The 21,726-nt window shown below is 34.4% G+C and overlaps 4 protein-coding genes across 4 annotated transcripts; 3 read left to right on the top strand and 1 right to left on the bottom strand.

The window, feature by feature from the left end:
• The first annotated feature begins 7,034 nt into the window (after window positions 1-7,034).
• LOC110609451 (homeobox protein HD1) lies at window positions 7,035-10,629 on the top strand. Its single transcript, XM_021749026.2, has 5 exons — window positions 7,035-7,953; window positions 8,143-8,263; window positions 9,763-9,953; window positions 10,034-10,165; window positions 10,280-10,629. The coding sequence occupies exons 1-5, from the start codon at window positions 7,630-7,632 to the stop codon at window positions 10,418-10,420; spliced, it is 909 nt and encodes a 302-aa protein (XP_021604718.1). The 5' UTR covers window positions 7,035-7,629; the 3' UTR covers window positions 10,421-10,629.
• Window positions 10,630-10,782: 153 nt separating this feature from the next.
• LOC110609452 (histone H4) lies at window positions 10,783-11,721 on the top strand. The gene has a single exon (XM_021749027.2). The coding sequence runs from the start codon at window positions 11,247-11,249 to the stop codon at window positions 11,556-11,558; it is 312 nt and encodes a 103-aa protein (XP_021604719.1). The 5' UTR covers window positions 10,783-11,246; the 3' UTR covers window positions 11,559-11,721.
• A 2,080-nt stretch (window positions 11,722-13,801) lies between these two features.
• LOC110609673 (bifunctional dTDP-4-dehydrorhamnose 3,5-epimerase/dTDP-4-dehydrorhamnose reductase) lies at window positions 13,802-15,581 on the top strand. Its single transcript, XM_021749432.2, has 2 exons — window positions 13,802-14,423; window positions 14,859-15,581. Exons 1-2 carry the CDS (start codon window positions 13,965-13,967, stop codon window positions 15,309-15,311), a joined length of 912 nt encoding a protein of 303 aa, XP_021605124.1. The 5' UTR covers window positions 13,802-13,964; the 3' UTR covers window positions 15,312-15,581.
• Window positions 15,582-18,277: 2,696 nt separating this feature from the next.
• LOC110603597 (cucumisin) lies at window positions 18,278-21,621 on the bottom strand. Its single transcript, XM_021741381.2, has 10 exons — window positions 21,491-21,621; window positions 21,322-21,410; window positions 21,131-21,228; window positions 20,905-21,045; window positions 20,701-20,803; window positions 20,100-20,613; window positions 19,691-20,013; window positions 19,488-19,599; window positions 19,185-19,398; window positions 18,278-19,094 (listed from the first exon to the last, which is right to left on the bottom strand). Exons 1-10 carry the CDS (start codon window positions 21,578-21,580, stop codon window positions 18,454-18,456), a joined length of 2,325 nt encoding a protein of 774 aa, XP_021597073.1. The 5' UTR covers window positions 21,581-21,621; the 3' UTR covers window positions 18,278-18,453.
• Window positions 21,622-21,726: the final 105 nt, after the last annotated feature.

Below are 21,726 nucleotides of genomic sequence, written 5' to 3'. Positions count from 1 at the left end.
TGTTGTGTTTATCTGTTGTGTGAGAGTTCTCTCATCTTCCCTAGAAAATTCGTCTGCTTCTAATTTTGTTGTGTTTTTCTTTTTTTTACCTAAGTTTGCATGAAAGCTCAAAACGGGTAAAGATGTATGGATAGATCCAAGGAAACTAACTGTTAACTGATCATTTAAAAATCTCAGTTCAGAGTATAGAATCAAACCCTCTCTAGAATTAACTCAAACCAATTTAGAAAATCAAACCCATCTCCTATCCTGGGAATCCCTAATACAGAATAACAAGAGGCAGTCACACAACTTGTCTGCCGCGGCCAGAGATTCCTCTATAATAACTGGATTTGGAAAAAATAGTGACCTGCCTGAGAATGCCTGTAAAGAAGGATAAAGATCCTAGAAGCAAAGAGATCTACACAAGCCTCAGTTTCTCCAACACCGAAAAAAATCACACAGCTCTAGAAAGTGATGTGGCGGAACTCTCGGCTTCTCACCTCGGAATATACAGATCATCGGGCATAATGGTGACATTCTTGGAGTTACCCGCATCAATGCATGCAAAGCCTTCATTGATCCCTAAAACAGAAAAGCCCTTTCTTGTCCTTTGGATGAGGGAAAACAAAAAAGTCTCTGCTCGATGATCCCTAAAACAGCGATCCAATAGAACCTCCAACTCTTCTCTTTCTCCTCCCTTTCACCCTTTTCCTCTTTGCTTCTATTCCATGCCCTCGTTTTTTAGCTTCTGAAGAAGTCCTCATCTAGACCATGCTCATGGAAATACCTGTGTCCCAATATCAATTCGGACAAAGATATTTATTTCGTATTTATTTAAAGTTCTGAATTATATCAATTTTCCACTACTTAAAAATTTTTTAGATGCTCGATTATAATAACATATTTCAAAAACTGGAGACATTCGTTGTTATACGGCATCTTTTTGCATTGGCATTCAATTGTAGAAGTCGAGTGTTTATTTATCAAAAGATTAAAGGTATACATTAAAATAAAATAAAAAAACAAAAACCAACACAATCAACGAGATTTGAATTCTTGTCCGTCTCTGTGGACCTGTAAGCAGTTGAAGTGGAAGGTGTGTGAAGATCTGTGGATCCGACGCAGCACCGACGAGATTGCTGTGTTTTGTTATCCAATTATTCTCCCAAATTATTTTTTTTAAGCATAGTAAAATGGATAATTAGAACAAGATTGTTTTAATTATATAATTTAAAATTTTTTAATTAGCGACGTGGCTAACATGATTATACGTTGATTGACTGCGGATAATTTTTTTTTTAAAAAAAAGAAAAAAAAGAAGACACGAAGGGGGGAATAGAAAAAGATGAGTCTCGATAGAGAAAAAGAAAGTCCGCATGCGTGGGGTTGATGAAAACGACTAGACATTGTATCACTTCCCCCCCTCTCTCTCTCTCTCTGTACGTATTTTTTTTTTTTATCAGAAAAAAAAAAAAAAGAAAATCCAAAAGGGACCACTCTAAGGCTGTCTCAATCTTAGGTTGTAGAAAGAGGACAAAGGGACAGCTGTGAGGACGACCCCACCTCTACCTCTACCTCTCCAACGACATTGCTTCTCTTTTTCTTGGAAATTACGTTTCTCGTCTCTGCTCCTGCCTCCGCTGCTTCACCTATTTTCTCTGCTTTTCTTTTTGTTAATATATTGACAATATATTTCACTTTGCTTCATAATAAGTTTATCATTCGGTTGGATTTTTTAATTATTTATTAATCAGAAACTCCACTTCATTGGTTGGAATATACAATTAAACTGAAATATTTTAAAACTTTGATTTTTTTACTAATAATATTTCTTTTGAAGGAAATTTAAATATGAATATTACTTAATTAATGTAAATTAAAAAAAAAAAAAAACTGTTCCTCATGTGGCCACTCTTTTTGTCCATTGATTTGACGGTTTGGGGACTTATTCTCGTGATTCTAAGTTTCTAACAATTTCAAAGGCAATTAAATAGGTATCTGTCTTTTAGTTTATAATTATAATGAATAGGGAATTAAATCATTTCCCCCATCATGATTAATCCATAATGAGATCAAATTCCATGTATTTACTTGCTGATAATATTATTTATTTTTAAGTTAAAACTATTTCTATGATTAAATATATCTACTTTTATTTATGGTTATCTCCAACTCTACGTATTATTTTTTATATTATTTTAATATAAAACATTAAAATAGTATAATATTATTTTGAACCTTTAGCATCATTTTTAATATCAAAAAAAATATTTTATTTATATTATTTTCGTTTTTTAATATTATATTATTTATTCTACTTTAATTTTATTTATATATTTTATTCAAAAAATTTATATAATTTTTATATTTATCCTAAATATTTATATATTTTACAATTTCATTCAATATTCAAATATTTAATTATATTATAAATAAATAAAAATAATTAATTATAAAAATGCATTAATTAAATATTAATTATAAAAAAATATTACTTAAACATTAATTAGCAAAATGGGTATCTTTATCCTTAATTTTTTTGTGTCGAGTCAAAAATTGTTCAAATTGGATAGTTTCATCGACAACCATTTAAACAGTTGGAACTAAAAATTCTTTACCGTTTTCAATAGGTGCACTAAGGTCACGTTCATCATCGATTATCATATTATTCATGATAATACATGTAGTTAAAATGTCATGCAATACTTCTTTTTTCCAAAAACGTTATGGCCCTGCAACTATTGCAAAACGTGACTGCAACACTCTGAAAGCACGTTCAATATCTTTTCGACATGATTCTTGTTTCATTGCAAAATACTTCTTCTTTCCTTATTTGTGATTCATGAATAGTTTGCATAATTATAGTTGACCATTTCAGATATATACCATTAGTTAAATAATAACCTGTATTATATACTTTTCCTTGAATAACATAATGAGCGGGAGGAGCAATACCTTTAGCGAGGTTAGAAAATAAATGCGATGATTCCAAAACATTAATATCGTTATTAGAGTCAGGCATTCCAAAACATGCATACCATATCTAAAGGTCATAATCAGCTACAGCTTCTAAAATAATTGTTGGCGATCCATTACGACTTGTATATTGGCCAGCCCATGCAGCAGGACAATTTTTCCATTTTCAATGCATGCAATCGAGACTACCTAACATTACAGGAAAGCTACGTTGCTCACTAATATAAAGTAGCCTTGCAACATCCTCGGCAGTTGGTGATCACAGATACTGCTTACCAAATACCTCAATGGTGGCTCGACAAAATCTCTTTAGACTTTCAATTACAGTGGACTCCCCAATTTTCATTATTCATCGGTAGCATCCGCCGGCAAACTATACGCTAACATTCGAAACACAGCTGTGATTTTTTGAAGAGTAGATAATTTAATTTTACCTACTGCATCTCTTTGTTATTCGAAATATGTATCATGTGCTTTTATTGTATCGAAAATACGAAGAAACAAATTTCGAGATATTTTATATCGTCGACGAAACATTACATCATTGAATCGTGTATTATCTAAAAAATAATCAAGAAATAAATTACGATCAGCCGCTTCACGATCTCGATTGATTATTAGATGACCTGGAACAGAGTCACCTCTAGAAACTCGATATTGATCTTGTATTTGCTGCAAGACCATATTATTTTTAAGAAATTGTTGATTAACTGCTCATATTTCCAGTGCAAACTCATCATCATCTGAAATATAAGCCAATTGCACGTGAAACATTTCGTTAAGAAAAAATTCAAATATCAGATAAAAGGGCTCAACGTCAACAACCACCAGCGTCATCCGCATCTAATGTATATGATCAATATCTCAATAATATTGTTGGATTCGGTTCTGACCTTTTAAAATATTAAATATTTAATATATTATTGATGATTGTAATTTAAATTAATATATATTGTTCAATTATAATATATGTGTCACTCTACTTTTTTTATATAATATATTATAAATAAATTAATTTATTATAAATACCATTTATAATTAAAAATATATTAATTTAAATTAAATTTTAATAATTATAAAAATATAAAATAAATTAAAAATATAATAAATTATGAGAATGAAAAAAATTAAAAAATATATATATAAATTAAAAAAAAAAAACTAAAATGGTGTTGCTACGGCCGTGACACTGTAGCGCAGCACCAAAATCCCGCTGAATTTTGGTGCTGCATTGGAGGGCCACCTCCGGTGTTAAATTGAAAATTAGCGTAGCGTTAGAGATAGCCTAATAAAATGGCGGAATTTTAATGCTGCGTTGGAGGATCATCTCCGGCGCTAAATTGAAAATTAGCGTCGGAGATGGTCTAATAAAATTCAAAATTCTTATATAAACCGACTAAATTAATAAAATAAAATTATACACTTTAAATATATATATATAATATGTATAAATTAATTTAATAAAATATTATAATAAATTATTTAATTATAATAATAAATATATAATTTTTTTTTTGATACAAGTGAAGCTTATAATAATAATAATAATAATAATAATAATAATAATAAAACAAATTGCAGGAATAATTCTGGGCATAGAAACACCTTAAATATCCTATATGAGCAAATCAACATCTCCCACGGCTAGACAAATAGAAAAAAATTTAAAGTAATACCTCATTTATATTATTTATAAGATAAGATAAAACATTCGCTTTTAAGTATGTTATATATCGCCACCATATTATAGAATCACACAGTAAACCCTTAATAACTCTCAATATTCAATTATACAAATATCTCTTATAAAAAATAAATTTAATTATTATTATTATTAATTTTTAAAATGACAAAAAACCTTTTTTTTTATTTGATTGAATTTTTCATAACATTTAAATTATTATTAAAAAAATATTATATATCATTAAAATTATAATCGCTGAATTTTTTATTTACTGATAATATTAATTAAATTTTTTAAAAAATTGCTAATTAACTTTATTTTCATACAGTATAAAAATAAAATATTCATAAATTTTTAAAAATATTTTTACGCATTCTTTTAAACTTAAACTATTCACCTTTTTTTATTAACTTATTGATTTCAGCATTAAAATAGATAATCATAGACGCAAACTACCCCACTTTATTTCTCTTACAGAATGACATATCATTTCCAATTACTTTTTAATTATATTATTTATTTTTATCAAATATTTTTTTGTCAATATAATTATTTTTATAAAATAATGTGTTATAAAGAATATGCATAGCTTCATAAATTCTATGAAATAAAGTATATAAAATTTTATTAAAATTAAAACTTATGATTTTTTTTCTTTTGTTTCAAATACACAGTTCTACTGATAAAAGAAGAAGTCGCATAAATAATTCCTGGTGTTGTTGAGCTTTGGCTTAAACAAACACTTGCATTATTCCCTCACAGTCTCTCCTTTTAATTATTGGCTGTCCTTTCCTTTATCATTATAGCAACAGTAAGCTCCCACCCTTTCACATTAATTAATTCCACTCTTAACCTTCGACAAATAATAATAATAATAATAATTCCACTCTTAACTGACACCCTCATTTTCTTTCACTTGTATTAATTTTCGTATTTTTATAATTTAAAATTCATATATTCTTTTTAAATATAAAAAATATATAATGTGATTTTGTTTATTTTAGAGTTTATAATAAATTTATATTAAAATATTGGTATAACTCAGACTTACTTTAAAGTTTTTTGGGTTTATATAAAATATTGGTGGCAAGAAAAACGAAGTCTTATTAGGGAAATTTTGTTTCTTGCAATGATTCTTTGTCCAAATTTGATAAGAAACGTGGAAACCTAAAATTTTACATGAAAGGAAGAAAAGAAAGAGTGCAAGAAAAAAAATGAAGAAAGAGATATTCCTTTATAGAATCACTTCAACTTGTGAAATTGCATATAGAGGTAGATAAGAATTTCCCTACATAGATATATTTCTTATTCCAAAAAATATCACATTATATATTTAGAAATTTATATCAAATAATAATTAATAACATATGCTTTCTTGCTTCTAACGTAAGAATATTATCAGTTCCACCTAAGACAAGGGCAAGCCATAATATAAAAGAAATATAAATACAAATAAACTATTTTTAATATGATTTATCATGCAAATTAACCATTCAAGTTGTAAATTAAATGTAAATAGACAAATCAAACGGTTGAGATTATCCCATCATAGGTCAGGTTGAAGCAGCTCCCTTTGTTGTTAACTAGCTACTAGTGGACCCCAGAATTCACCTATACTACATTGCTCACATCAAACAAATATATATAAATAAAAATAAATTTTTGGTGGTTAGTCATTTTGTGTCTTAACAAATGGGTGTCTTAATTACAATCTTCTTCTTCATCTTGTTTGCCTTCTCAAATAACAAAATAATAAATAAACGTAGAAAAGAAAGCAAGAACTGAAAAAAGAATGCACCAGCAATGGAGGCTCAACACTGACAGCTCAACCCTCCAGCCGACTTCCTTAAATAACAAAATACAAATTGTTTAAAAAGTTTGGTGATTAATGGGTTGCCTTTAATTTTTTTTTTTTTTCTTTAGTGGAGCACCCTATTTGGTTGGAACCTTGTCTCTTCTCAATTTTATATTTATTTTTTAGTTAATTATAAAATCGAGTTCATTTTCAGAATAATAATTATTATAATTTACAAAAATATTTACACAAAAAATTGGCAGAATTAAATCCAAATTCCCATGTCTTCTATTGGTACAAAGATTGATGTGAGACAATAGTTTAAAACCATTTTGTTTTGGGAGTAGAAAGATACTTGGCAGCAATAGATGGAGACCTATTACCCTAAAAGTTAGTTTAACACAGCTTTGCTCATCCAAATGTCAGCAAAAAAAGATATTGCTCAGCAAAAAAAGATATTGCTTTGCAAAAGAAATTAATTTGAGTGTCCGAATCAGTGGCTTAATCTTTTAGTTAATGGCACATAAGATTACAAAACTACTGATCAACCAAGATTATTACCACCTAATCCAATTCTCTTCTGATAATACCTAGACATCAATGAATCCTCCACTTGAGCTTATGTAAAAAAATTTTCCTAGAAATGCAAAAAGCAATCAAATTTGTCAGGCCACCAGAAGCAGCTTTATCTCAACTCTCTCTCTCTTCTAACCCTTTCATAGTAATGATTCCATAGCCTTTATCTCTCCAAGTCTTCACTATAAAATATAAATCCAGGCTTCAATATACATATTTCTCTCTCTCCCTCTCTCTTTGGCTCTCCCACCTGTTCCATGCTTGTGCCTCTTTTTCGCTTTCCCTGTGTATGTAAAACTTCTGCAACATCTCGGCAGAGGTGCAGAAAGTTTTGTGTCTCAGATCCCAATATACTGCACCACAGCCCCCTATCTATCTCCCTCTCTTCCACCACTAACAAGAAACCACTATTGTTTCCCTCTCTTTCTTCCCTACACTACCCATTTAACACAGTATCACTCTGAAACACTAGGGTCTTTCTTGTGGTCCTCAAAAGAAAGAAGCCTATCCATCTTTGCTTTCTTTTTAATTCCCCCTTTTGTTTTTGTACACTCTCCCTTCGTTACGCGTAGATATATACAGACATAATACATATTCTATTAGTCCTGACTTACAAATGCAAGAACAAAACTTGGGCATCATGGGTAGTGATAGTGGTAGTGCACTTGGTGGTTTAAACAGTGGAAGAGAAGTTTCTATGTCTCCATCCGGTGACCAGACTCGCCAACTCAAGGCAGAGATTGCTACCCATCCACTATATGAGCAGCTATTAGCAGCTCATGTTTCTTGTCTTCGAGTTGCTACACCGATCGACCAGTTGCCTCTTATAGATGCTCAGTTATCACAGTCTCACCATATTCTTAGGTCTTATGTTTCACAGCATAATCAACATGGCCACACTCTCTCTCCCCATGAGAGGCAAGAGCTTGACAACTTTTTGGTGGGTTCTTGATGCTGTGTAACACCCACAATTTTTTTTTCTCTCATTTTTTTCTTTCTATTTTTGTCTTGTGTTTTTTCTTATTGCTCTCTAAGCAGTTATTTCTTTTGGTTTTGTGTCTTTGAGATTTTTTTTTCTTGTGGTGAAGTGTTAAATTATCGGGGTTTTAACCTGTGGGTTCTTTTGCAGGCACAGTACTTGATAGTATTGTGTAGTTTCAAGGACCAACTTCAACAACATGTCAGAGTCCATGCTGTAGAAGCAGTCATGGCCTGCCGGGAAATTGAAAACACTTTACAAGCTCTCACCGGTTTGTCCTTCTTGCAGTCTCCTTCTCATATATTAATGCTTATCCCTTGGAAATTAATTCTTAACCTCATCGACTTAATCAGATGTTAAAAATGCTCTCAAGAACATTAAGAACAATTCATTCTTCTTCCCAAGCAATTATTTGTTTGCTTGGGAATATATACAAGTTAATACAAGGTTATGCTTATCACTACCAGCTTCTTAAGAAGATAAGATATGCAACCAAAGGAAGATTTCTTGTTTAAATTTTAAAAACTTGTTTATTTGGGAATTTGGTGAATGATGGGTTTGGTTGTGGATTTCTGGTAAGTTTCAGAATAATCCGTGAAATGAAGGAAGTGGATGCAACGAAATAGAAAGCTAGGTACCTACCAATAGAAAAATCATATAATTAGTAATTTATATAGATAGTTGGAGAGTAGTTAGATTAGTTCGGTGGAGGGTCTCACCACCACCGCCACCACCACCAGGCCACCATCTCCACCACTACTAGTCCCAACAACCGATAACCTTGTATTGGAATACTTGGATTCTGATGTATTCTACTTCCACCGTTTTATAAATAATGCATGAACCTTGTCTGTTGATTTCTCCATTTTTAAAGTTTTGTTAGGTAGCATATTTGCTGATGTAGATTGTAGAAGTAAGAGAGAGATCATTTTATTATTATTATTATTAGTCATGTCTGTCCTGCCTAGACAGCTGCAGATTGTAGGGTTTTGTAGTACTCTCCCTTAGCAATTTGTTTATTGCCATGCCTGCAATCTGCATTACAATTTCTGCAAGAACAAAACTAAACACCTTCAAATTATGAGAAGTTTGACTCAGTCCTGGCTTAGGAAATCGTACAAACCTGTAATGCAGGAGATTATAATTTATCTCATTAATTATAAGATTAAATTTAAAACGATGTACATGTTGTCCAAAGAGAGAAGCTAAGTTTTGGATTGAGATATATTTCATTGAAATCCCTAGAATATTATGAAATCTCTCATTCAAAAACCAACCATTAGCGGCCACATAGGTGATTGCTAATACTTAGGAATAATCACGGTTGATTTATAGACAAATATGTTCTCTTATAAACCCTTCCTCTCATATGAATTTATCGATTTTTCTTCTGACGTAAGAAATATAAATCATTTTATTGAAATAGCTTAGACATAATCAGACAAGAATTTTGGGGGTGAGCTCAATGTCCCCTAGCTGCAGGCCCAAACGTTTTGCTTGAGTTGAGCCCAATCCAGTGGGTCAAATATTCAGATAAGCTAAATCTGACAATCTGATAAAAACTCGTCCAAACTGATTTCGGTTCAAAATGATTAACCAAAGTCAAACTGTGTTGATGCAATTTTTTTCCTCATTTTTATAATCGATTTGAAGGCCAATGCCTTTGGACCTTTGTCATTTGTATTGGACTGTAATGTCTTTTTATTAAATGAAATCCTTTACCTTTGAGGAAAAAAAAAAGCCAATGGTAGTTATGCATGTCTGTTTCAGGTGTAACTCTGGGTGAAGGCACAGGTGCAACCATGTCTGACGATGAGGATGATCTGCAAATGGATTTCTCTTTAGATCAACCCAGTGCTGATGGGCATGATCTTATGGGGTTTGGTCCTCTTCTTCCAACAGAATCTGAAAGGTCCCTGATGGAGAGAGTTCGACAGGAATTGAAGATTGAATTAAAGCAGGTGCATTCCAAATTGAAGATATAATAAATACTTCTTATTGTATTCCATTGAGTTAATACTTATTATCATTGCATTCGCAGGGCTTTAAATCAAGAATTGAAGATGTGAGGGAGGAAATATTAAGAAAAAGAAGGGCTGGAAAGCTTCCAGGTGATACAACCACAGTGCTGAAAAATTGGTGGCAGCAACACTCCAAATGGCCATACCCAACCGTAAGCAGTCATTTTCAGAACTCTACACTGCAAAATCTCTGCCAAATGCAGTTTAAGATAATGGGTTTTGTTAATTGCTGTGAAGTAAATTTTGTGAGTAAATGATCCTTGCAGGAAGATGACAAGGCAAAACTTGTGGAGGAGACAGGCTTACAACTGAAGCAGATAAATAACTGGTTCATCAATCAAAGGAAGCGAAACTGGCACAGCAACTCTCAATCCGCGACATCTTTGAAGTCTAAGCGCAAAAGGTAGAGAAACCAAGTTTATTTGGGTTCCCAGAAGAAGACTCCCAACGAAGAAGTTTAGTTTTTTTATGTTGATATAGGTGTGGTGTGATGTTGGGGTAAATACTACTTGCTAACAACCAGGAACTTGTAATAGATGAACTAGATATAGCTTACACATAAGGTTGCAGATTCTTATCCTTAACAGAGTAATCATATTCTACTGCTTCTCTGAAATCTATTATCATTGTCACATAAATGCATGTTGCTCTAATCAAACAGTTCGTCATATGACTATCACTACGCTCAATAATGAATATAAATCTACACTGATTGAAACAGACCTCTGTTTTGAGCGTAGGAACGTTTTGAAGATGAAAATTGAAAGCGACCTTGCCAAAAATGGCAAGTTAGTGCAATTTTATATGCAGCAGCTACCTCAATGACATAAACGGCAATCCTTCAAAAAAAATAAAAGAAAGAAACGACAGTGGAATCGCAGATCTGCATACCTGCCGCAACGACAGGTCGTTCTCTTTTCAAACACTTGACTTTACTACACTCCACTCTGGCAATCCGTTTGAGAATATCGTTAGATGAACACAATCAACGGTTCAAACGATTGGTGTTCATACGGATCGTATGCGTTGACGCGGATTGAACTTCTCAACCATTGATAATGATCTATCCAACGGCATCACGTTCCCTAAGTTTGGCGCTTTAAAATTTTGGCGATTTTTTAAAATTGAAATTTTGAAGGGGCTCGCTCCTAAAATTCCCAATAAAACCCTAATCTAGCAGGCTATTACGGCATCTTCATCCCTGCTACTGAACTGAATAAACAAAGAGGGAAAATGTCAGGAAGAGGAAAGGGAGGCAAAGGGCTAGGAAAGGGAGGAGCCAAGAGGCACAGGAAGGTTCTGCGGGATAACATCCAGGGGATTACGAAACCGGCAATTCGTCGGCTGGCTCGTAGAGGAGGCGTGAAGCGTATCAGTGGTCTCATTTATGAAGAGACCAGAGGGGTTCTCAAGATCTTCCTTGAAAATGTGATTCGTGATGCTGTTACTTACACTGAACACGCAAGAAGAAAGACTGTAACCGCCATGGATGTTGTCTATGCTCTCAAGAGGCAGGGTCGGACGCTCTATGGCTTTGGCGGTTGACTTATATTTTCCCTTTTTTTCTGTTTTTTTTTCTCCAATTTGTATTAGATTTCCTGTTATGTTTGATATAGATAATCTCCGTTGGGAATATGAATCAGTCGTACATGAAGTGATAGATCTGAATCTGCAATGAACTTTTCTGAAATTAAGTTATCTTCTTTCATTTTTTTCCTGGTATCGCACAAAATTTATTCGTATAATTCACTTCCTTTCCCAGCTATCTTGTTACATTTCGCATTCCATGAAATTCTATTAAGGCTCCTGCTTTTGTTTCCACTCTGCTGTAACTGAGAGCAGTTTTGGGGTTAGTAATAGCAATAATTGGTGATGGAGGGTATCTTCCCAAATCCTTGTGAACAATTGGACAATTCACAATTCAGCTTCCCCAGTGGAGGATATGGGCGATTAAAGCATGGAATTAATTGGCTACGGAGATTTTTGTCTGCAGTGATTGGAATAAGCATTAATAAGAAACTCGTGCAGAAGACACAACTTCCATTTGTGCAGCAAATTTGAATGTGTATTTAGTACAAGATTGTAGAACAAGATAATTCGTAAAATCTTGTGAATTTCTGAGTGTTGCATATGCTGTCAGAAACTCTTGCTACGGGTCCTTCCGATTTCATTATCCAATAACATATCAATTCCACCAGAACTCCTTTCTCAACTATCGATCAGTGACATTTTGGCTGATGAAGTATTTGCAATTGTGATTGTTATGCTGCATGATCTTGATTGCGGCTAGAAAAGGAATCCTTCCTCTCGCTGCCAAAAATGGGTGCTAAAGAAAGAACAACCCTGCCTTGGCCATTGAGGTTGATTTTGTGCTGCGGAGTCTTTCTTCTACGTTGAGATCCACTACTTTCTTGGGTCATAAGTCCATTTTCCTTTTGAAGGTTTGCTAACTCTCCAGAAATGATTACTGTTGGTTCTGTATCCTTGATGAGTTTCAGTTCACCAAATATCTATCTTCTGAATTTGAACATGTTCAGATATGAATAGAGCACAGGTTCTTGCATTTTGTTTGTTCTAGGCCTATTTGAATCCTGATTGAGCTTTCGGCCTATTCGTTTGCTATTAGCCCATTTGCAATTTGTTTTCAAAACCCAGAACTCCAAGCCCAATAGCATTAACCCAGACCCAACCAAAGTCTCAATCAGCAGAACTCCTTGGCCCAGCAAGGATTTGACGCAAAAGTACAAACGGGATCTTTGCAATAAGAGATGAATGCTAAGAGAACCAAGCAACTTAGATTGAGAAACTCATGTTACATATCTATTGACCCATCTCTTGAAGCAATCAGAAAAGGGGACAGAAGGGGCTGAAACACAAAAGGATATCAGGGGGTTAGACAGAGCTTTTAGCTGTTTCAGTTTCATTAGGCTTTAAGGGATCGGAGGCCAAAACTGATGGCACCCTCAGCGCCTCCATATTTGTTGCTAGCTTAAATATGCACAACAGGCAAAAAAAAAAGCAACAACTATGCATAACATGCACATTTGACAAAATAAATAAAAACACCTATATATCTATAATTTCAACAAGAAATCATATACAACACAAATAATAAAATATGTAATGAATATAATCCAATAACAAATCAAGCTATAATACTAACCGTAGCAGTGATATATTTATATCCATATTTTTGTATCTTTTACATCAATTACTTTATGTTCAGTGATTTTATTACAATTATTACTATTTCAAAATGATTCTTTTGTAAGAATAAAATTGCAACAACTATTGATTAGCCACCAATAATTTCGCCGTATTTTCATTTTCCATACTACTTATATTAGTTAATTATTTTAATTACCTTTTTTAAGTCCCAGTATTAATACTGATACAAGTGTTATGGTTTTATTTTTTATTTTTTTACTCTATGATATCGTGATAAAGTTATTTAAATTATTGAAAAAAACTATATTCCACAAGAAAAGAAAATTACATAATTTTCATATTTTATGTATATGTTTTTTATACAGTCTAGGCGTAGTATAGACGTATAAAAATCATGGGCTTTTGCTTGGAAAATAGCCGGTTAAACTATATTACGAGCAAAGCCTAATAGATAGAGATCGTAAATGTAGCATAAATTATTAAAGGCCTCTCTATATATAATTATCAGAAAAATGATGAGTGATTTATAATTATCAGAAAAAGAAAAGAGACACATGGTAAGCAGATGAAGATCTCTACACCCTACAATTTTGATTTTGTGAATCAAAATTTAAAGAGAATCACACACAGCCCGACCCATCACTGCCCACAACACGGAAGACGGACAAGGGGAGCAACTGATCTGATGTCTCTCCTTCTCTATATTTACTAGCTGAGAGATCCCATTTTCACCAAACCAAATTTCCCCAGATCCAAAACTTGCTGTTCGCATCCACACCACCAATGGGATTCCCGTCAAACGGCGCCGCATCAGAAACCACCAAGCCTCTCAAGTTCCTCATCTATGGGCGCACCGGCTGGATAGGTGGTCTCTTGGGGAAGCTCTGCGACTCCCAGGGAATCCACTACACCTACGGCTCCGGTCGCCTCGAAAATAGAGTCTCACTCGAAGCTGACATCGCCAACATCAAGCCTACTCATGTATTCAACGCTGCCGGTGTCACTGGCCGGCCTAATGTCGACTGGTGCGAGTCTCACAAGGTCGAGACTATTCGGACCAATGTGGTCGGAACGCTCACCTTGGCCGACGTCTGCAGAGAAAAGGGTCTGATTTTGATTAATTATGCTACGGGCTGTATTTTCGAGTACGACGCCAAGCATCCTCTCGGGTCTGGCATCGGGTTTAAGGAGGAGGATACTCCAAATTTCATCGGATCCTTCTATTCGAAGACCAAAGCCATGGTAAATGAATGTTGTGATTGCTTAATTTCAGATCTAATAACGCGAAATGTTAATTTGAATCGTAGATTAGTATAAGATATTATATGATATTAGTTCCAGTATAGCTATGTTCTATGTGGTGTGTTGGATCTATCAATTTCATGGCGAATCTAGCTAAGTTTGATGATCACTGCAATTTTCTTTGTGTTTGGTTTGGCACATTGACTTTAGATTCCAAGTCAGAGTAGCATTTAGTGCAGTAAGTAGGAGATAAATCCTGCATTCCTTCCTCCTTCACCATTGAAACAAGAAAAGAAAAGTAAAGATCTTTAGATGATATACAGATTTAACGTACAAGTGCACATATGCAACAATTATGAATAGACAAGATGTTAGTTATGTCATGTTATTAAATGTAAAGTACTAATTTTTTAGTATTTTTCCGCTGTGTGAAAGGTGGAAGAGTTGCTCAAGAATTACGAAAATGTCTGTACCTTGCGTGTCAGAATGCCCATTTCATCTGATTTATGTAATCCCCGCAACTTTATCACAAAGATCACTCGGTATGAGAAGGTTGTTAATATTCCTAACTCAATGACAATCTTGGATGAACTGCTTCCCATTTCCATTGAGATGGCAAAGAGGAACCTCACTGGAATCTGGAACTTTACGAACCCTGGTGTGGTCAGTCACAATGAGATATTAGAGATGTATAGGGATTATATTGACCCCAACTTCGCATGGAAAAACTTTACTCTTGAGGAGCAGGCAAAAGTAATAGTTGCCCCAAGGAGCAATAATGAACTCGATGCCACCAAATTGAGCAAGGAATTCCCTGAAATGTTGCCAATTAAGGAGTCCCTTATCAAGTATGTGTTCAAGCCAAATCAGAAGACTCCTTCTGCTTGATGCATTAAAATCAACGGCCCACGTTCCTGTCCATTAAGGGATCCATTTCTTAAGTATGATTTGAACAAATGAATTGCCGCTGGTTTGTAAGTTTGAAATTTTGGTGTACCCTTTTGCTATTTATTACATCCTGTTCATGAGGGTAGATGTGATTCCTCACAGGTTCCTCTTCCCAAATGATACCCATGATTGCATCTATTAATATTTGAATGTTGTATTTGTAACTTGATCATGAATAAATTAGTTGCAAGTGATTTATCAGGTTAAAAATATATTTTTGATAGTTTATTACCATTGTATGGCCACAGCATAGTTATTTTTGGAGAAATAATGGTATTTATTTTGATCTCTCGAGATTTTCTATTGGTTTTGTGTGGTTCCATTGCCATTGCCATTGTTTAAGAGAGTAGGCCTTAGGAGAATTTTCTTACTATTTCTTGAAGCTCTCGCTTAATTATTAGGTTGTTATCTCTATATTTGTGCTATTTCTACTGCGAACCATGGCTTATATGCTTTTCCCCCCAAAATTTTGTAGTTGTGAAAGGTAGAACTAATATTCTCTGATTGTTTTGTTCAAAAGGATTTATAGGGTGAGGGCAAGCAGAGTGTCCTTGTTTGGCATTCTGATTTAGGCAGAAAATTAATTTTCAGAATATGTATATGTATATATATATATTAGATGTTAAAAAAATTTGGAAAAAGCTGATCCATAACCTTTCTTATAATTAAATTTTATCAAATTTAATTGTAAATTATTTTTAATATTCTCTAATTAATATATTTTAAAAAGTAATTTCCTTACTGCATTTCTAGTAATGCCAATTAGATTTTAGTTGTGATTTTAACTTTTTCAGTTTTTCTAATACTATGAATGTATGAAATGATGTGGAAGTTGAAAACTGCGTCTCTTGCTACTTGCACATTTTGCAGGGGTGTTACTGTTGAGCGTTGTCCCTTTTCTGGTTAAAGAAAAAAAGGGGAACACATCCTGTTCAAATAATTTGGAAATACAGGTAATAGTTGTGGAGATGGAGAGCCTGCTGCCTGCCTTGATGTAGCAAAATACAATACTAAACCTAATCACGCCGACAGTGAGGTGAGGCTTTTTCATCAACATTTGATATGTCCTTGGTTACAGGATATGCTTATCGAGTTAGTAGTTATCTGGTTTTATGTGATTTGCCATAAATATGATGATGTATGACTGACAAGCTGCAGAGCAAAAAAAAAAAAAAAAATCCATCACCATAGCCAGATATAGAGCTCAAAGTTTACCAAATAACGAATTTTGAATATACCTAAAATTATATCCTTATCGTATGTTTCATGTTGTTTTTTTTTCTTTTTTTTTTTAAATATACTTAAAATTACTTTGCAATTATTTGAAAAATAATTCAATTATAAAAACATAAAAATGATAAAGCCTTTTGTTTTCAAACTATTTTATTCAATACCATCTAAATGATACATTTTAAAAAGAGAAATATATTTTCTTTTTCAATACTAAACAAACTCTAAATAGATAGTATATATTTGGTAGAATGTAATAGTGAAAAATATACACAGTACACCGTATCATAAAAATGAAGTGGTGCTTTAATTAATAAAAGATATCACAACGACAAAAATTTTAAAAAAAATGGTGGAGTGGATATTTTTTTATTATCTCATCCAATAATTACTAACAAATTAAAATAAAATAAATAAAATATTCATTTTATAAATCATTAATATATGAATATGTGGTAATCCTATTAGTTTAGAGTATTTATATTATATAATATAATATATGTGATATAGTACGCAAGAACCATTTGTATAATTTGTGGTGGTTTTTTTTTTTTTTTTGACAAGGTAATTTGTGGTATTTGAAAGGCATGACTTTGAAGATGTACACGATGGCGCTGGAAGGGCAAATGGGCTTGGGTTGCTGCTGCCTTAATAACTCATAGCAAGGATTTTCCTCCCTGGCAGTTTCTCTGCCTGTAGAATGAGGGGGGACACAATGAATGACCAGAAATTGAGGTCACAATGAACCCTGGAATTGTAATTGTAATTCCTTCTTGCACATGAATCAACATTAACACAAAACGACAAACATAACTTCATGATCTCGACTGGTAATCTTTCACATCTGCGGTTTTTCCGTTCGTGGGCCTCTGGGCATTTGTTCGTGGTTTGGGTGGCTGGGCCGCTGGACTTATTGTGATTGGACTTACCTCTGTAATTGGCTTTGAACCTTGCAATGACTGCTTTGCTAATGAAATTTCTACTTTTTTCTTTAAAAAAAAAACTTCCACTCTATTACTCTCTATTTCTATAGATTCAAATTTCTTGTATTTATTAATTCGGGATTGAAGGTGTTTTTCTTTTTCAGTTCGAGCAAAAAAATTACACCACCTATTACTTTAAATCGACAATGCTAAAACAAAGCATAGTTTTTTCCTCATATTATTTGTGTTAGTGTTTGTTAATAATTTTGTAAGAGTTGAATGGCAGTCCAGCAAGTATTTTTTTTAAGATAACATTCATTTTAGGCTTTAGAAGAAGTTAACATGTCCTTTCCAAGGAAATTTTTGTTATTCAGATTTTAATAAAGGAGCCTTTTCAATAACTTGGATTAAAATCTAATTTTTGTTAAAGGTAGTTCTAAAGTAATTTTATCAATAAAATAGATATAAAATGGGCTCACCTTTAGTTAGATGAAATTATTTCCTTATGAAATCTAAAAAATCAACCGAAAATTTTCCATTTTAAAAATCTACCTCTTCACAATAATCAGTATTGTAAATTCCTAATCAGCCAAAAAAAAAAGGAAACTTTGAGACTGAAAATTTCTTAGAATCACCGGCTTAACTTATTTCCATTTCGTAAACAATCTTCATCTCCATCACTGATGTTGAATGAACGGTGGCATTGTGTTTCCGATGAACAAAAACGTTTGATGATATAATAATACTTAGTTGTTTGCCATGAAATTCAATCCATATCCAAGTCCAAATTTTGAACAAGATAAGAAATTATTTGAATGGAAAATCTCCCTTTGCAGCAGTAGAGAGATCGAGTCTTATTTTTATTTTATTTCAGCTGCAGGGCATTACAAAATTGACATGCCACATTCGAAATACAAACATGGGTTTAATTAGTTACTTCCGAGGATGCCGTTCTTGTGATACAGCGAAGAACCTTCGAATTTAGGTGTTTTTTGCGGCTTGGTCATGGAGTTAAAAGGAGTAGAATAAGCGGCACCAGGTAGTATGTTGTATACCACTAGTGGGCTTCTCACCACGTATGTTCCATCATTCCACGCTATTGCACCTGACATGATCGGCTGCTGTGCGATCTTCGGACCGACCACCTTTACTGTAAATGTTTGTGTCTCTCCAATGGCAGAGAATGACAACACAGAGGGCTCCACAGTCACACTAACAGAGCTTGGCATGTACATGCTAACACTGTAGGTTGAATTTGGTTTTCCAACATTTGTTACTGTCCTCGTAAAGACTCCCTGTATAGGTTGTCCGTCTTCAATGGCAAGAGCAAAAGTTGGGTAATTAAGATCCCATGCTCTTCCAGGCTCTGTGCTGTTGCAGACGCTACTGTTGTCTCCGGTGATCAGTCTGAGTGTAGTAGTGTTATAACCCTGCTTACACAAGAAGTTGATATAATCTGCTTCAGATGCATCATAAATAAGTCCAGGGTCTGTTGCTTCAATTGGATTGATGTGACCTGACCCATAAGCGAATTCAAGGTCTGGGTGCTTTCTTGGGTCCATGACATAAGCTATTCAATGGAAATAAAGAAACTGATTAGCGAGGATGCTAATAGAAACAAGTCAGTTTTAGCCATTACAGTTTGTAAAGCTGGCATCACCTGTTGTCATGAGGGCGGATTTAACGGCAGCAGGAGACCAGTTGGGGTTGGCAGCCTTGACATAAGCAGCAGCAGCACTAGCATGCGGACAAGACATGGATGTACCCGAGATAATGTTAAAGTTTACACTCCTGGTGTCTGCATAGTAAATGGAAGGAGGTGATACAGGAGACCAGGCAGCAAGGATGTCCACACCAGGGGCTGTAAGATCAGGCTGTGCATCATCCATGTAATAAAAATTTCAATACAAGCCCTGGAAAAGTCGCAAAATAATTAGTGCTGTACAGGTTCCTTGGTGATTACCTTGAGAATGTCCGGGCTGATTGGGTTGGGTCCTCTGGAAGAGAATGATACTATGGAAGGTGCCATGATATCATCCCATGTTTCACCAGCCAAAATAGTTGCAGTTGGATATCTAAAGATACATATATCTTATTTTAGACATTTACCCAATAAATTGGTGAATAAATACTAGGGGAGACCAAATAAAAAAGAAAGGTAATTACTCTGTGGATCTAATGTAATCCAAAATTTGTTGGCCATCTTCTACAGAAATTACTGTTGCTGATAAGGGGTAACTAAAAGCAAAATCTTTGCTGTAAAAAGGGTGAGCCATGATGGTTCCCACACCATTAGCGATTAAAACGCCAGAACCATCCCAGATGGTTTCACAGAAAACAATCTTTCCTTGTACTATGAATGAATTCAGGGAACCAGTAACGCAATAGCTTGCAATTTCAGGATCAGCACCTGCAGAGTAGTTTGCTGCATCTCCTCCCCAAACTAATGGATATGTCCCGTTGAGCACAAAGTTATTAATGGATAGCCCCTTCAGAAAAATGAAGAAAAAAAAAATTAATCGAGACATGTATTATTAATTAAGAGTATAACTAGTGTTGCAATTGGTAAACTCACAGTGATGACTTTTCCACTGCCAAGCACAACATTGGCGATGAATTTCCTGTCAATGGTGCTGGCAGCAACAGTCAATGTCCACGGTGCTGAATTGGCGACAGTATACGGAAAAGGTCCAGAATTGCCAGCAGAATTTGAAGTCAATATACCATATTTCATGGCATGGAAGGATCCAATAGCAATTGGGTCCTCCATGTATGGGAATGCCCAGGGAGCACCAAGAGACACTGATAAAATGTCAACACCATCGGCTATTGCATCGTCAAATGCCTTCAAGATATCCGCAGTAGCACATCCAAATGACCAGCACACTTTGTATACTGCAATTCTTGCATATGGAACTCCACCTCTTGCAACTCCTTGAGCTAGACCGTAGTAGCTCACTCCTTGCACCTCACGCCCTGCTGCGGTTGAAGCAGTATGGGTTCCGTGTCCCTCAGAGTCTCTAGGGGATTTGAAGTCTGTAACATCATACCAGTTCTCACTGTTGTAGTACCGTGCTCCAATGATCTTGCTGCAGTTTCAATACAATTCATCAGGAGCTGCTGACTTGAAAAAGCATTTCAATTTAGATATGTAGTGAAGTAGAATAGAGACTCACTTGTTGCAGGTGAAGTTGCCTTCGCCTTGGCATATTCCTTTCCATGTAGATGGTGGAGGACCCATTCCTGTATCACTGAAACTGGCAGATTCTGGCCAGACTCCTGAAATATAAAGTCCATTGCAAAGCTTCCTATTAGGACATCATGTTGAATTTTTCAGACTAATCAATGTACCAAATGTTTACAAAATTTGGAAACAAAACCTGTGTCCAGTAAACCGATAATGACATTTCCTTCCTGAGGCATAGTAAGTTTTCCTTTGGAGAAACCCATGAAGTCCCATGACCTTGTTGTGTGAAGCTTTAGTATATGGTTTGGAATCACTGAGATGACACCATCCATTTCTGCAGCCAATTTTATTTAGTATACAACAAACTAATATAAAATCTTAACTATCTTGTAATAAATCACTAGCTTGAGACTCTTAACCTGAGAGTCTTCCGACTTCTTCATCAGACAATTTAGCTGCAAATCCATTGAACGTCCTCCCATAACTGTAGACTAATGACTCTTTGGCTGATGAAGTACTGCAATTGGGGAAAAAGGATCCATTTATCAACTAGCACTAATTGGTACAAGAATGTCTACTTAATTAGACTATTACTGTTTCAAATATTAACCTTCCGAGTACACTTTCTAGCATGGAGTGGTGAGTGGACTCAGCAGAAAAGTCTCCCCGAGGCAGGTCTCCCATGTATACAATGTGAACCTATGCATGTAAACTCTTAGATATATTAAAGAAAAATTTCATGAATTAAGACTATATATATGATTGGAAAATAATTCTACCTTCCTGTCATCGCCATCGCCATGGCAATGCACAAAAATGGCAGCTAGCAGCAATGGGTAGAGAAGAGAAACCAGCCTCGACTTGGCCATGGAAACCAAATTTAGTTTTGATTTTCTCTAGTAGCTTTTTGGTTGATGATTCGAAGGTGAGTGAGTATGGTATTTATACAAGTAAAATTAGCACTTGTTATTAACGGCAGCTGGCCAGTTCGATCTTTGTGGTTTTCGCCAAAGTC

The sequence above is a fragment of the Manihot esculenta genome, chromosome 2, assembly GCF_001659605.2.
Source record: "Manihot esculenta cultivar AM560-2 chromosome 2, M.esculenta_v8, whole genome shotgun sequence".
Lineage (NCBI taxonomy): Eukaryota > Viridiplantae > Streptophyta > Magnoliopsida > Malpighiales > Euphorbiaceae > Manihot > Manihot esculenta.
Note: the sequence above shows the minus strand (reverse complement) of the source record. Positions and strands in the feature narration are given on the sequence as shown.

Bases quoted from the DNA above. Each gene is read 5' to 3' on its own strand.
- LOC110609451 (XM_021749026.2), top strand. From the start codon at position 7,630: ATGCAAGAACAAAACTTGGGCATCATGGGTAGTGATAGTGGTAGTGCA. The intron at 7,954-8,142 runs GTGGGTTCTTGA...GTTCTTTTGCAG, and splicing joins AAGAGCTTGACAACTTTTTG to GCACAGTACTTGATAGTATT. The intron at 9,954-10,033 runs GTGCATTCCAAA...TTGCATTCGCAG, and splicing joins TGAAGATTGAATTAAAGCAG to GGCTTTAAATCAAGAATTGA.
- LOC110609452 (XM_021749027.2), top strand. From the start codon at position 11,247: ATGTCAGGAAGAGGAAAGGGAGGCAAAGGGCTAGGAAAGGGAGGAGCC.
- LOC110609673 (XM_021749432.2), top strand. From the start codon at position 13,965: ATGGGATTCCCGTCAAACGGCGCCGCATCAGAAACCACCAAGCCTCTC. The intron at 14,424-14,858 runs GTAAATGAATGT...GCTGTGTGAAAG, and splicing joins ATTCGAAGACCAAAGCCATG to GTGGAAGAGTTGCTCAAGAA.
- LOC110603597 (XM_021741381.2), bottom strand. From the start codon at position 21,580: ATGGCCAAGTCGAGGCTGGTTTCTCTTCTCTACCCATTGCTGCTAGCT. The intron at 20,804-20,904 runs GTTTTGTTTCCA...TTTATATTTCAG, and splicing joins TATCGGTTTACTGGACACAG to GAGTCTGGCCAGAATCTGCC. The intron at 19,399-19,487 runs GTAATCACCAAG...GATGATGCACAG, and splicing joins TCAGCCCGGACATTCTCAAG to CCTGATCTTACAGCCCCTGG.